This window comes from Heloderma suspectum, chromosome 3 (genome assembly GCF_057233095.1).
Source record: "Heloderma suspectum isolate Gila_16-S chromosome 3, 16-S_ref, whole genome shotgun sequence".
NCBI lineage: Eukaryota > Metazoa > Chordata > Lepidosauria > Squamata > Helodermatidae > Heloderma > Heloderma suspectum.
The window spans coordinates 107,736,988-107,751,177 of record NC_139460.1 but is presented as its reverse complement, the minus strand read 5'-3'; the positions used below and the strand labels follow the sequence as shown (position 1 = coordinate 107,751,177).

The 14,190-nt window shown below is 43.1% G+C and overlaps 1 protein-coding gene across 2 annotated transcripts in view; it reads right to left on the bottom strand.

The window, feature by feature from the left end:
- Nucleotides 1–14,190, bottom strand: part of MAP3K15 (mitogen-activated protein kinase kinase kinase 15) — a 116,122-nt gene that overhangs the window by 68,898 nt on the left and 33,034 nt on the right. For both annotated transcript variants that reach the window (XM_084844049.1, XM_084844050.1), the window contains one exon: nt 8,605–8,798. In XM_084844049.1, coding sequence (XP_084700175.1) covers nt 8,605–8,798 — 194 coding nt within the window. The remainder of the gene's footprint in view (nt 1–8,604; nt 8,799–14,190) is intronic.

The window sequence follows — 14,190 nt, the reverse complement described above, 5'->3', positions numbered from 1 at the left end:
TGGGCCAAAGCCCAAAGGACACTCAGCTGTGGATGTGTCTGGTGGTGAAAAGAAAATCCGATGCTGTAAAGAACAATATTGTTTAGGAACCTGGAATGTCAGATCAATGAATCAAGGTAAGCTGGAGGGGGTCAAACATGAGATGGCAAGATTGAACATCGACATCTTGGGAATCAGCGAACTCAAATGGACAAGCATGGGCGAATTTAATTCAGGTGATCATCATATCTACTACTGTGGGCAAGAATCCCTTAGAAGAAATGGAGTAGCACTCATAGTCAACAAAAGGGTGGGAAAAGCAGTACTTGGGTACAATCTTAAAAACGATAGAATGATCTCAGTATGAATCCAAGGCAAACCATTCAACATCACAGTAATTCAAGTCTATGCCCCAACCACTGATGCTGAAGAAGCAGAGGTTGATCGGTTCTATGAAGACCTACAACACCTTCTAGAACTAACACCAAAAAAAGATGTCCTCTTCATCATAGGGGATTGGAATGCTAAAGTAGGAAGTCAAGAAATCACCAGGATAACAGGCAGGCATGGCCTTGGTGTACAAAATGAAGCAGGACAAAGGCTAATAGAGTTTTGCCAAGAGAACACGCTGATCATAGCAAACACTCTTTTCCAACAGCACAAGAGGCGACTCTACACATGGACATCACCAGATGGTCAATATCGAAATCAGATTGATTATGTCCTTTGCAGCCAAAGATGGAGAAGCTCTATGCAGCCAAAGATGGAGAAGCTCTATACAGTCGGTCAAAACAAGACCTGGAGCTGACTGTGGCTCAAATCACGAGCTTCTTGTTGCAAAATTTCAGCTTAAATTGAAGAACGTAGGGAAAACCACTAAACCATTCAGGTATGACCTAAATCATATCCCTGATGAATATACAGTGGAGGTGAGGAATAGATTTCAGGGATTAGACCTGATAGACAGAGTGCCTGAGGAACTATGGACGGAGGTCCGTAACATTGTTCAGGAGGCAGCAACGAAATCCATCCCAAAGAAAAAGAAATGCAAGAAAGCCAAGTGGCTGTCTGATGAGGCTTTACAAGTAGCTGAAGAGAGAAGGGAAGCGAAAAGCAAGGGAGAAAGGGGAAGATATATCCAACTGAATGCAGAGTTCCAGAGAATAGCAAGGAGAGACAAGAAGGCCTTCTTCAATGAACAATGCCAAGAAATCGAGGAAAACAACAGAATGGGAAAGACTAGAGATCTCTTCAAGAAAGTCGGAGATCTCAAGGGAACGTTTTGTGCAAAGACGGGCATGATAAAGGACAAAGAAGGCAGGGACCTAACAGAAGCAGAGGAGATTAAGAAGAGGTGGAAAGAATACACAGAAGAACTATACGGGAAAGATCTGAATGTCCCTGATAGCCATGACAGTGCGGTCATGGAACTTGAGCCCGACATCCTCGAGAGTGAAGTCAAGTGGGCCTTAGGAAGCATTACTAACAACAAAGCTAGCGGAGATGACAGTATTCCAGCTGAGCTATTTAAAATCCTAAAAGATGATGCTGTTAAAGTGCTGCACTCAATTGGAACACTCAACAGTGGCCACAAGACTGGAAAAGGCCAGTTTATATTCCAATTCCAGAGAAGGGCAACGCCAAAGAGTGTTCAAACTACCGTACAATTGCGCTCATTTCACATGCCAGCAAGGTGATGCTCAAAATCCTACAAGCTAGGCTTCAGCAGTATGCGAACCGAGAACTACTGGAAGTACAAGCTGGGTTTCAAAGAGGCAGAGGAACTAGAGATCAAATCGCCAACGTTCGCTGGATCATGGAGAAAGCAAGAGAATTCCAGAAAAACGTCTATTTCTGCTTCATTGACTACGCTAAAGCCTTTGATTGTGTGGATCACAACAAACTGTGGCAAATTCTTAAAGAGATGGGGGTACCAGACCACCTTACCTGTCTCCTGAGAAATCTGTACGAGGGTCAAGAAGCAACAGTAAGAACCAGACATGGAACAACTGATTGGTTCAAAATTGGGAAAGGAGTACGACAAGGCTGCATATTGTCGCCCTGCTTATTTAACTTATATGCAGAGTACATCATGAGAAACGCCGGGCTGGATGAATCACACGTCAGAATTAAGATTGCCGGGAGAATTATCAACAACCTCAGATATGCAGACGATACCACCCTAATGGCAGAAAGTGAAGAGGATCTAAAGAGCCTCTTGTTGAGGGTGAAAGAGGAGAGTGCAAAAGGTGGTTTGAAACTCAATATTAAAAAATGAAGATCATGGCACCTGGCCCCATCATTTCCTGGCATATGGAAGGAGAAGAAATGGAAGCAGTGACAGATTTTATTTTCTTGGGCTCCAAGATCACCGCAGACGGTGACTGTAGCCATGAAATTAAAAGACGCTTGCTCCTTGGGAGGAAAGCTATGGCAAACCTAGACAGCATCATAAGAAGCAGAGACATCACCTTGCTGACAAAGCTATGGTTTTCTTAGTAGTAACATATGGCTGTGAGAGCTGGACTATAAGGAAGGCTGAGCGCCGAAGGGTTGATGCTTTCGAACTGTGGTGCTGGAGAAGACTCTTATGAGTCCCCTGGACTGCAAGGAGGTCAAATTAGTCCATCCTAAAGGAAATCAACCCTGAGTGCTCATTGGAAGGACAGATAATGAAGCTGAAGCTCAAATATTTTGGCCACCTAATGCAAAGAGAAAACTCCCTGGAAAAGACCCTGATGCTGGGAAAGACTGAAGGCAAAAGGAGAAGGGGACGGCAGAGGATGAGATGGCTAGATAGCATCACTGATGCAATGAATATGGACTTGAGCACACTCCGGGAGAGAGCGCAGGACAGGAAGGCCTGGCGTGCTATGTTCCATGGGGTCACGAAGAGTCGGACACGACTGAACGACAAAACAACAACAAGTACTGATCACTATGTATAGGAATGGAAATTGCTGTATAATCAAATGTACCTGTACCACATGCAAAGTATCCTAATAGCATGACAAAAAGGGCCTGATGCATATGGAAGTGTTCTGCTGACCATGCAATGTGTTAAAGTAATTTAACTCAATTTAACGTAGTAGTGTACAAACAGAAACAGTACAGTTCAATATTCCACCTAGCATATTCAAGGTTGTGCTTCCCATTTGCCAAGATGTTTTTTCTTTAATTTTGTTATTGAGTTTGACATACTTTATTTACAAATCAGCAATATTTTTTAAAAATCTGAAATTCTCTCTTGTACAGATTATATATACAAACAACCAAGATGCATTTATTGGTTTATGATTCACTGTAATACAATTTCTGACTCATCCAAGTATGATCTGTATCTGTAAATAGTATCGTATTTACAGTGTAAATAGTAGGAAAGAACAGTAGAAAAGATTGATAGAAGACATTTTGCTACTTCTGTTTTTTTTTTTAACTGGTGTGGGGAACCCCTGACCCTCCAGATGTTGTTGTATTTCATTTCCCATCAGGCCCAGATAGCATGGCTAGTTGATGGGATTTGGAATTCAACATCATCTGGAGGGCCACAAGTTTCTTCTCCCTATTTCAAATTAATGGAAGCATTATTACCAGCTTCAAAAGAGTGGTAACTGAACGCAGTCACTGGGCTTCATCACACAAGGCTAAAAATCCTGCAAATTACCTGGGGCTTGTGCTTCCGGAATCTTTGTGGGATCAGATCAGATCCTTTCCATGTGGCTTTAAAAAAACCCCTAAAGTTCTCAATGAGATCTATGTGTTTCATCACAAAGCCACTAGGTGGCAGTGTTGTTTTATCTGAAATAAAAGCGACTTTAAACTGTACACCCTCATTTTTGTCGAGTCCATGGCGAGAGAAGGGAAAATGCCGGACTTTCCTGGTCATGGAAAACAATGCAATAGAGCTCACAAAGAGCAGGAGGTTCCTTGGATGAGGACTGCGTCGTGTACAGGACCTGCAAACTTCTCTAAGCAATCTCCATAGCGGGATAAAAGCCCGGTGTGAAGGAGCCCAATGTCCCCAACTAAAGTCAGTAATGACCAAGTCCCATTGAAAACAATGACAGGCTACCATCCTACGGACGTACTTAAGAGTTAGCCAAATTGAACTCAATGCAACTTAATTTGAGTAACCATACATAGGCTTTGCCCCTTCATGGATCACTGCCTTGTTGTGGCAAAGGGGCTTGCGTAACTCAGTGAAGCCATAAGCTATGCCGTGCAGGGCCATCCAAGACGGACAGGTCATGGCAGAGAGTTCTGACAAAATGTGGTCCACTGCAGAAGGAAATGGCAACCCACTCCAGTATCCTTGCCAAGAAAACCCCATGGAACATATCACAAGGCTAAAAGATATGACGCCGGAAGATGAGCCCCTCAGGTCGGAAGGTGTCCAATATACTACTGGGGAAGAGCAGAGGGAATTTCCAAGTAGCGCCAGAAAGAGTGAAGCGGCTGGGCCAAAGCCCAAAGGATACTCAGCTGTGGATGTGCCTGGTGGTGAAAAGAAAGTCCGATGCTGTAAAGAACAATATTGTTTAGGAACCTGGAATGTAAGATCAATGAATCAAGGTAAGCTGGAGGGGGTCAAACATGAGATGGCAAGATTGAACATCGACATCTTCGGAATCAGCGAACTAAAATGGACAAGCATGGGCGAATTTAATTCAGGTGATCATCATATCTACTACTGTGGGCAAGAATCCCTTAGAAGAAATGGAGTAGCACTCATAGTCAACAAAAGGGTGGGAAAAGCAGTACTGGGGTACAATCTTAAAAACGATAGAATGATCTCAGTATGAATCCAAGGCAAACCATTCAACATCACAGTAATTCAAGTCTATGCCCCAACCACTGATGCCGAAGAAGCTGAGGTTGATCGGTTCTATGAAGACCTACAACACCTGCTAGAACTAACACCAAAAAAAGATGTCCTCTTCATCATAGGGGATTGGAATGCTAAAGTAGGAAGTCAAGAAATCACTGGGATAACAGGCAGGCATGGCCTTGGTGCACAAAATGAAGCAGGACAAAAGCTAATAGAGTTTTGCCAGGAGAACACGCTGATCATAGCAAACACTCTTTTCCAACAGCACAAGAGGCGATTCTACACATGGACATCACCAGATGGTCAATATCGAAATCAGATTGATTATGTCCTTTGCAGCCAAAGATGGAGAAGCTCTATACAGTCAGTCAAAACAAGACCTGGAGCTGACTGTGGCTCAGATCATGAGCTTCTTGTTGCAAAATTTCAGCTTAAATTGAAGAACGTAGGGAAAACCACTAAACCATTCAGGTATGACCTAAATCATATCCCTTATGAATATGCAGTGGAGGTGAGGAATAGATTTCAGGGATTAGACCTGATAGACAGAGTGCCTGAGGAACTATGGACAGAGGTCCGTAACATTGTTCAGGAGGCAGCAACTCAATCCATAACAAAGAAAAAGAAATGCAAGAAAGCCAAGTGGCTGTCTGAGGAGGCTTTACAAGTAGCTGAAGAGAGAAGGGAAGCGAAAAGCAAGGGAGAAAGGGGAAGATATATCCAACTGAATGCAGAGTTCCAGAGAATAGCAAGGAGAGACAAGAAGGCCTTCTTCAATGAACAATGCCAAGAAATCGAGGAAAACAACAGAATGGGAAAGACTAGAGATCTCTTCAAGAAAATTGGAGATCTCAAGGGAACGTTTTGCGCAAAGACGGGCATGATAAAGGACAAAGAAGGCAGGGACCTAACAGAAGCAGAGGAGATTAAGAAGAGGTGGAAAGAATACACAGAAGAACTATACAGGAAAGATCTGAATGTCCCTGATAGCCATGATAGTGCGGTCACGGAACTTGAGCCGGACATCCTCGAGAGTGAAGTCAAGTGGGCCTTAGGAAGCATTACTAACAACAAAGCTAGCGGAGATGACAGTATTCCAGCTGAGCTATTTAAAATCCTAAAAGATGATGCTGTTAAAGTGCTGCACTCAATATGCCAACACATTTGGAACACTCAACAGTGGCCACAAGACTGGAAAAGGCCAGTTTACATTCCAATTCCAGAGAAGGGCAACGCCAAAGAGTGTTCAAACTACCGTACAATTGCGCTCATTTCACATGCCAGCAAGGTGATGCTCAAAATCCTACAAGCTAGGCTTCAGCAGTATGCGAACCGAGAACTACCGGAAGTACAAGCTGGGTTTCGAAGAGGCAGAGGAACTAGAGATCAAATCGCCAACGTTCGCTGGATCATGGAGAAAGCAAGAGAATTCCAGAAAAACGTCTATTTCTGCTTCATTGACTATGCTAAAGCCTTTGATTGTGTGGATCACAACAAACTGTGGCAAATTCTGAAAGAGATGGGGGTACCAGACCACCTTACCTGTCTCCTGAGAAACCTGTACCAGGGTCAAGAAGCAACAGTAAGAACAAGACATGGAACAACTGAGTGGTTCAAAATTGGGAAAGGAGTACGACAAGGCTGCATATTGTCACCCTGCTTATTTAACTTATATGCAGAGTATATCATGAGAAATGCCGGGTTGGATGAATCACAGGTCGGAATTAAGATTGCCGGGAGAATTATCAACAACCTCCAATATGCAGATGATACCACCCTAATGGCAGAATGCGAAGAGGATCTAAAGAGCCTCTTGTTGAGGGTGAAAGAGGAGAGTGCAAAAGCTGGTTTGAAACTCAACATTAAAAAAACTAAGATCATGGCATCTGGCCCCATCACTTCCTGGCATATCGAAGGGGAAGAAATGGAAGCAGTGACAGATTTTACTTTCTTGGGCTCCAAGATCACCGCAGACGGTGACTGTAGCCATGAAATTTAAAGACGCTTGCTCCTTGGGAGGAAAGCTATGGCAAACCTAGACAGCATAGTAAGAAGCAGAGACATCACCTTGCCGACAAAGGTCCGTCTAATCAAAGCTATGGTTTTCCCAGTAGTAATGTATGGCTGTGAAAGCTGGACTGTAAGGAAGGCTGAGCGCCGAAGGGTTGATGCTTTCGAACTGTGGTGCTGGAGAAGACTCTTACGAGTCCCCTGGACTGCAAGGAGGTCAAATCAGTCCATCCTAAAGGAAATCAACCCTGACTGCTCATTGGAAGGACAGATACTGAAGCTGAAGCTCAAATATTTTGGCAACCTAATGCTAAGAGAAAACTCTCTGGAAAAGACCCTGATGCTGGGAAAGACTGAAGGCAAAAGGAGAAGGGGACGACAGAGGATGAGATGGCTAGATAGCATCACCGATGCAATGAATATGAACTTGAGCACGCTCCGGGAGACAGTGCAGGACAGGAAGACCTGGCGTGCTATGTTCCATGGGGTCACGAAGAGTCGGACACGACTGAACGACTGAACAACAACAACAACAACATAGGCTTGCACTGTAAGTTAAACTTATTCCATTGGTTCCAAATTGGGCTTAGTCATGATTAACTTTAATGGGAACAGTTCCAGCGAATGGTCTGGGAGCACTACTGTAATAGCATAGAAACTGAGCAGATCTGAAAATGGAACAACTATGAGCTCCATGTGAACCACTTTGAGTTTTCTAAAAGTAAGGAGTAGGTTATAAATATTAATAATAAGGACAGCACAATGCAAAACTGTATTGTCTCTCTGAAAGGTAATACTTTGTTCTGCCATACTGGCTTCTTAAGAAGAGAGGTAACTGGCTAAAGCTTCAAGAACACTGTATTGATAAGTGTCTAAAACCATATACAAAAGCACTTATTCTTCTGTTACCATGGTATGAGATGAATAGGAATTGTGGTAAGTGCATGCCACTTATTGAAAGGGAATCTCTTGCTATATGTTCATAGTACCAGACTAACAGAAAAATGTTTTGTGATTAACAAAACATTTTAAATCAGAACAAAAGAATGCTGAATAAGACATGTAATGAACAGGCAATAACTATCTTGGTGTGCATTAAGAGATAAAATATAAATGGGTGATATTATTTGTAAAACTCATTGCAAGTTCCAGTACTGATTTTCTGGTGGGAATATACTTGGTGTCCATCAATAAGTGGACAATAACACAGGATTAATGATACACATGATCAAAACTTAATTCATCATCAGCTTGTAATTCCTTTTCTCTCTTCTGGAATTCACCTCCTGAGTGTCTCTTTAATTAGCAAGCAAGAGTTTTCCCACCAGCAAATCAGTACTGCAACTCACAGTGAATCTTACAAATAATATTCACTACTCAAAAAAGAGAAGTGTGAAGCCTCTCACTGATAACTGAGAGATATGTTCAGATATAGATAGGTGTGGCAGGCTAAAATTACAGCCCTACAGGACTGACATACATGAACCACCTGGAATGATACTAGTTTCAACCATGGGCTTTGAAATTCATATTAACTTTATTTATACCCCCTTCTTCACCCAAGGGCTGGGTCAGCAGCTCTGATTCTACTCACTGATAATAATGAGTTCCTATGGCTAGCTTACCATAACAGCTGCATGAGGGAGATACAGGATCAAATTAAGACCATGTCCAATGCATTAGGCAGGGGAGAGCTATAGTTCCTAGAGATTCTGGGGCTTGTTTAAAAAAAACACACCCTGGAAAAAAACAGTAAGCAAGAAGGCCAAAGAGTCATAAAAAATTACCATGATGTGACATGGATGTCCTTCAGAAGGTTGATAAACCTGTCCATCAGCGGAACACAGAGAGGCCCCAGGATGGAGTCCCAATTAGGTTGCATGTATTCAGAGGCTCTCCGCTGGGCATCACTTTCACAACAAAAATAATCAGCGCAAGGTGTTATAATGTATGGAATGAAGTAGTAATTGCCACTTGAAGCCTAAAGAAGACAAGGGATCAATATATTAGCACAAAGCAACAATTATCCTAAAGGAAATCAACCCTGACTGCTCTTTGGAAGGACAGATAATGAAGCTGAAGCTCCAATATTTTGGCCACCTAATGCGAAGAGAAAACTCCCTGGAAAAGTCCCTGATGCTGGGAAAGACTGAAGGCAAAAGGAGAAGGGGACGGCAGAGGATGAGATGGCTAGATAGCATCACGGATGCAATGAATATGAACTTGAGCACGCTCCGGGAGAGAGCGCAGGACAGGAAGGCCTGGCGTGCTATGGTCCATGGGGTCACGAAGAGTCGGACACGACTGAACGACTGAACAACAACAACAACAACAACAATTATACTCATGAGTAATCTCAAACTGAAACTTTTAGGAAACAAGGCGCAAACAACAGGCAACAACATAGGCAGAACTTTCTGCACCCATGCACATTTCAAATCCTCAGTTTAAAATCTAAGACCAATATAGCTATCCATAGTGAATAGTGACTATCTTAGCATTTATCATGAAAGTAAAAAAAAATAAGCATATGTAGAACTTGTGCTCCAAAACTCCACAATTTCAAACAGTTTTGAAAATCTCTATTAATGCCTAAAAATTGCTCAACTTTTATAACCATTCCTTTCGGATTCTGAGACTTTAAGAGTTTTATTAATACACAGGATACGTAATCAGTATACAACATGGCAGACCTGAATAGAACAACTGAGGGTTTAATGCTATGCATGTTTAGGCAGGAAAAAGTTGTGTGGAATTTTTCTGTCTAAATATGTATGAAATTGCAGCCTTAGTAAGTTTAAACAGATGGCATATAAATACCTGGGTTACCAATAGAGCCAGGGATCATGTTATACCTACCTAATGTTAAAAGGTAAGTTTCTATGTAGAGTGTCTAAAAATGTTGGGCCTTCCTATGAGGAAATGTTTATTAATTTATAGAGGGAACAATCCTATGGCTGCTAGTCAGCGGCTAAACGGCCATAGGGTAAGTGGTTTTCGAGGAACCGACCTTCCCCCTATTCCGCACTGCCTTGCAGGCTGTGTGGAACAGCCCCGCACTCTGGGCTCAGAAGAAAAGTGCAGAGCAGCCAAAATGGGGCATTCCGGGGGGGGGGTGTGTGTGTTCCGGGGCAGGGAAGGTGGAAATGCCGGTACGACACATCCTATGTGTCATCCAGCAGCCTCCTCCCCTGCTCCACCTTCCCGCAGCTAGACAGCAAATGCAGGGCAGGAGAAGCGCGGAGGGAACTGTCCCCTCCGTGCTTTTCCTGCCCCGCATTGGATAGGTGGTCACCTCCAAGTTCGGAGGCGGCTGCCTATCCCCATAGGACTGCGCCCTAAGGGTGCAATTCATAGGGTTTGTGCAGATTTAATATTGTTAGCCTGCAATCTGATAAACACTTACTTGGAACTAAGTCTCATTGAACTCCATGATAAATGATTCTGAACAGAAATGCATAGGATTGCATTGTTAATCTCTTAATCATCATTAAGAAATTAAGGACACATGATGGGACTGTGCCTCTGGCCCTTGCATAAATTCTTGTTGGTCTTAACCATGGCCCAGTTTTACATCAGTATGAACATTTAGTTCAGTTAACCAAGATTTAAAACTAGGGTTTGAAGATAAATAAGCAAAACCTTGTTAAGAGGAAACCCAAATTAAATGTTCACTGTAGTTAATGGTGCCACTTTAATAATAGTGAAGAGATTTGGGACTACAATCCTATGCACACATACCTTACTATTCTCAGACAAAGTTTCTTTATCCACTTAAAGTGCAATCCTATGGGGACAGTCGGCTGCCCTGCATTTGTGGCTAGACGATTTTGGTTGTCTAGCCAGGGCATGTTGAAGCGAGGGTGGGGGAGAGGTCAGACACTGCATAGGAAGCATCATAACGGCACTTCCACGGTCCCCTCCCCTCCCCCAAGAATGCCCACCTTTTGCCCACTCCACGGTGCTCTTATGAGTGTGGAGCTGGTGATGAACCATGCCACCTAAGAGGCGGTGGGGGAGAGAGCAGGGAGTCAGGTTCCCAGAAACCGAAAAATCCTATGGCCGTCTAGACGCTGTCTAGCGGCCGTAGGATTGCACTCTCAGCCAAACACCATAAAGGAAAAGAGACAAATGACTGAGCAACATATATATTTTATATATGGTTTGCTTTATTTTTACAGATAAAACAAACAACCCTTATTTATTTGTTATACTTTAAATCCACCCAATAGCTAATGTTCCCTGTGTGTATTACAAAAATGAATATACTGCAATTTAAGGAAAAGGGAATTCTGATATAGCTCTTCAGTCCTTTATTGTTCCAAATCTCTATTTTATTCCCTCACCAACACACAGAAGGAGCCTTTGCAGAGGCATATCTAGTACAAAGATGACTTATAGCAATGCCAAAAGTTCTCTCTCATACAGTCAGCCCTAAAGCTGTACAGAAAGCACACACATTCACATACACAGCCAGGCCTATTCCAAAATAGGTTCAATGGTGCATTCAGATAGGGCTCTGGGGCAGAAGCTGAGGGCCCCACACAGCAGAATGAGCAGGAGAGCCACCAATCGCAGCAGGGCTGGCTTACCACATTTTGAAGTGAGTGAAGTAATACACAACAGGGCTGTTCACACAACACGCTAAGCCACACTCACTGGTCGAGTGTGGCTGTTTTGAACTGTGGGTTGTTTGTTGAACTGTGGCTTAGCGTGTTGTCTGAATGCAGCATGTTTTCTGCAGGGTGGGTTATCGTATTGTCTGAATGCAGCCAGGCTGGCTTGTTAACCATGTTAACCACCCTGAACAACCCAACAACAAACCATGGGTTCTCAAGGTGGCTTGTTTGAGAAAATAAGCCACACTGCATGGTTAACAAGCCATCCTGGCTGCATTCAGACAACACGATAGCCCATGGTTCAAAACAACCCACCCTCAACCACTGAGTGTGGGTCAGCGTGTTGTGTGAACAGCCCCAGTGCCATATAAAAAGGAGGAAGGAGTGTAGGACCATTAAGTCCAGAGTCTATAGTTACCTAAGTGCACCACTGGCAAGTCAAGTGACTTCTGGCAAGTCAAGCTCTGCTGCCTGTTCCTGGGATTTCTATGCTGGAAGTGTCAGAGCACCCCAGCACTCACACCTTTTTAAAGTGACCTCACTGAGTGTCAGACCTTCAAGGTGCTCTTCACTGCTCCTCCAGAACTGCCTTAAGACTGCTACAGACCCATAAAAGAGGTTTCTGTTTTGTTTTTAAACAAGGAAAATAAAATGTGTGAACAGCTTGGAGTACAGAAGCATGCTTCTACCCTGGGTGAGGCAGAGAACTTAATAGGTAAAAGTGTATTTGCCAGACCTTTTGTCCCAGCCACCAATTTAATCTGAAGAGTTGTGCTTCCCCTTCCTTGTGAGGAAGACCTGCATATTTGGAATGGCACGGCCAATTCAGGGAGAACTGTTTCTGCACTAAGGATTGATCTACATGCTCTGCTATCATAAGCATTTTTGTAATGGAAAGTCACATGGGATATCACCGCTGACATTTTGTCAGGGGGAATGTACATGACTGATGTGGGGGAGCAATCAAAACCTTCGTGTTTCCAAAGAAAGCTAGTATGTCACAGAACTAACCTTCTCCCTGATGTATTAGCTTCCCATGTTCAGAAGTTATGCATACACCTGTGTGTGTTTTTAACACAGGGAAGCTTTTAAACATGAAGACCTCAGCCTGCTATGCATTAAGTCCCATGAGAGCCATGCCGTTCTCCCCCCCCCCCCCCCCCCGAATGTATAGAACACTTCTGAGGCTATAGAAAACTGTTAACAAGATGATAAGTATCTGTCCAATTCTAACACATCAGCAGTTAGGATGGTGTAATACCAGCTACCACCACAGGGATCTTATTCTGTCACTTCTGGGGCATCTGCCATATATATTGGCAGATACTGATAGGTGTTGCGGAGAAAAGGATTTTTCACTCTTATACAGTATCTGAACATGGAAACTGGAAATGAAAAGCAGTTATAATGATAAGTATGCATGACCAACACCTGTGGGTAGACAAACAACAGTGAAAAGTAGAGCACATCTTCCCAGAAGCATATATTATAATCCAAATCCAGTGCTAAGCAGGGAGTGCGTTTACAAAAATGTCTGTGTGACCAAGTTTTTTGCCAGACTAACTTATGCGCTGCATCCCATGTAAACTGCGCTATCCATTTCTAGCTCACAGTTTCCAAAATCTTCAAACACAAGGAGTTGAGATTAAGATGAAGTAAGTATGGGCAGGCACCATCTGGCTCAACAGGCACATCCATTCCCCCAGTGTTCAAATTGGCGTGGATAGTGTAGGCCTGTCTCCCCATAACTGAAGAACTGCATTACCTTCCTCTCTCCAACTCCCAAACTTCAAGTAGCAAAGGTTTTAAGAGTAAAACAATAATTTAAAACCTTTACATACACATTCCCCAGAGAAAGGATTTTTTAAAAATATATATCCCAAAGAACAAACGCCATAAGGTAGGTAATTTGATGGCTTTACTCAGAGGAAATTGAGTTATAGTGCTTGTTGCAAGAATGGAAAAAGCCATTAACTATTCTTGCTCTGATGCTTCTGGGCCATTTATTAGTTTATTTTTTGCTCTGCTTCTCCTGCATTTGTGAGAGAACATAAATACCTAAAAGGAAAGGAAAGGTTCCTCCTGTGCAAGCACCGAGTCATTGCTGACTCCTAGAGGGACGCTGCTTTTGCTGGAATTTTCATGGCAGACTGTAGTGGGGTGGTTTGCCATTGCCTTCCCCAGTCATGACTACCTTTCCCCCAGCAAGCTGGGTCCTCATTTTACTGACCTCGGAAGGATGGAGGGCTGAGTCGACCTGAGCCAGCTACCTGGGACCCAGCTTCCGCTGGGATCGAACTCAAGTCGTGGGGAGAATTTCGGTTGCAATACTGCTGCCCACCACTCTGTGCCACACGAGGCTCAAATACCCAAAACGGATAGCTAAAAATGCTGTCTCAAACTACTGCAGTTGGTTTACTTAGTTGTATTCCACTGAGAAGTACATCCATATTATGCAATGTTTTTTCTATAAAAAGGGGAAACTCTTGAATTTATGTTATTTATGTTTGTTTTTACTTTCTTCATTTGTATGTCATTTCTAGATTTGCCTGACGTTATCCGGATGAATCTAAGGTTTAACTTTGTGATAAAAGGAACTGGAAGAAGCAGCTCTGTGCACGCAAATCTTTGCAGAGCTCTTTCTATTATTAAAGAGACAGAAAGGATGACTGCAGTTATCTATATTCTGGTAATATCCCATCTGGATTCCACAAGCGCATGTATGTGTGGTCGCGTTAGACGATCGTTCAGAAA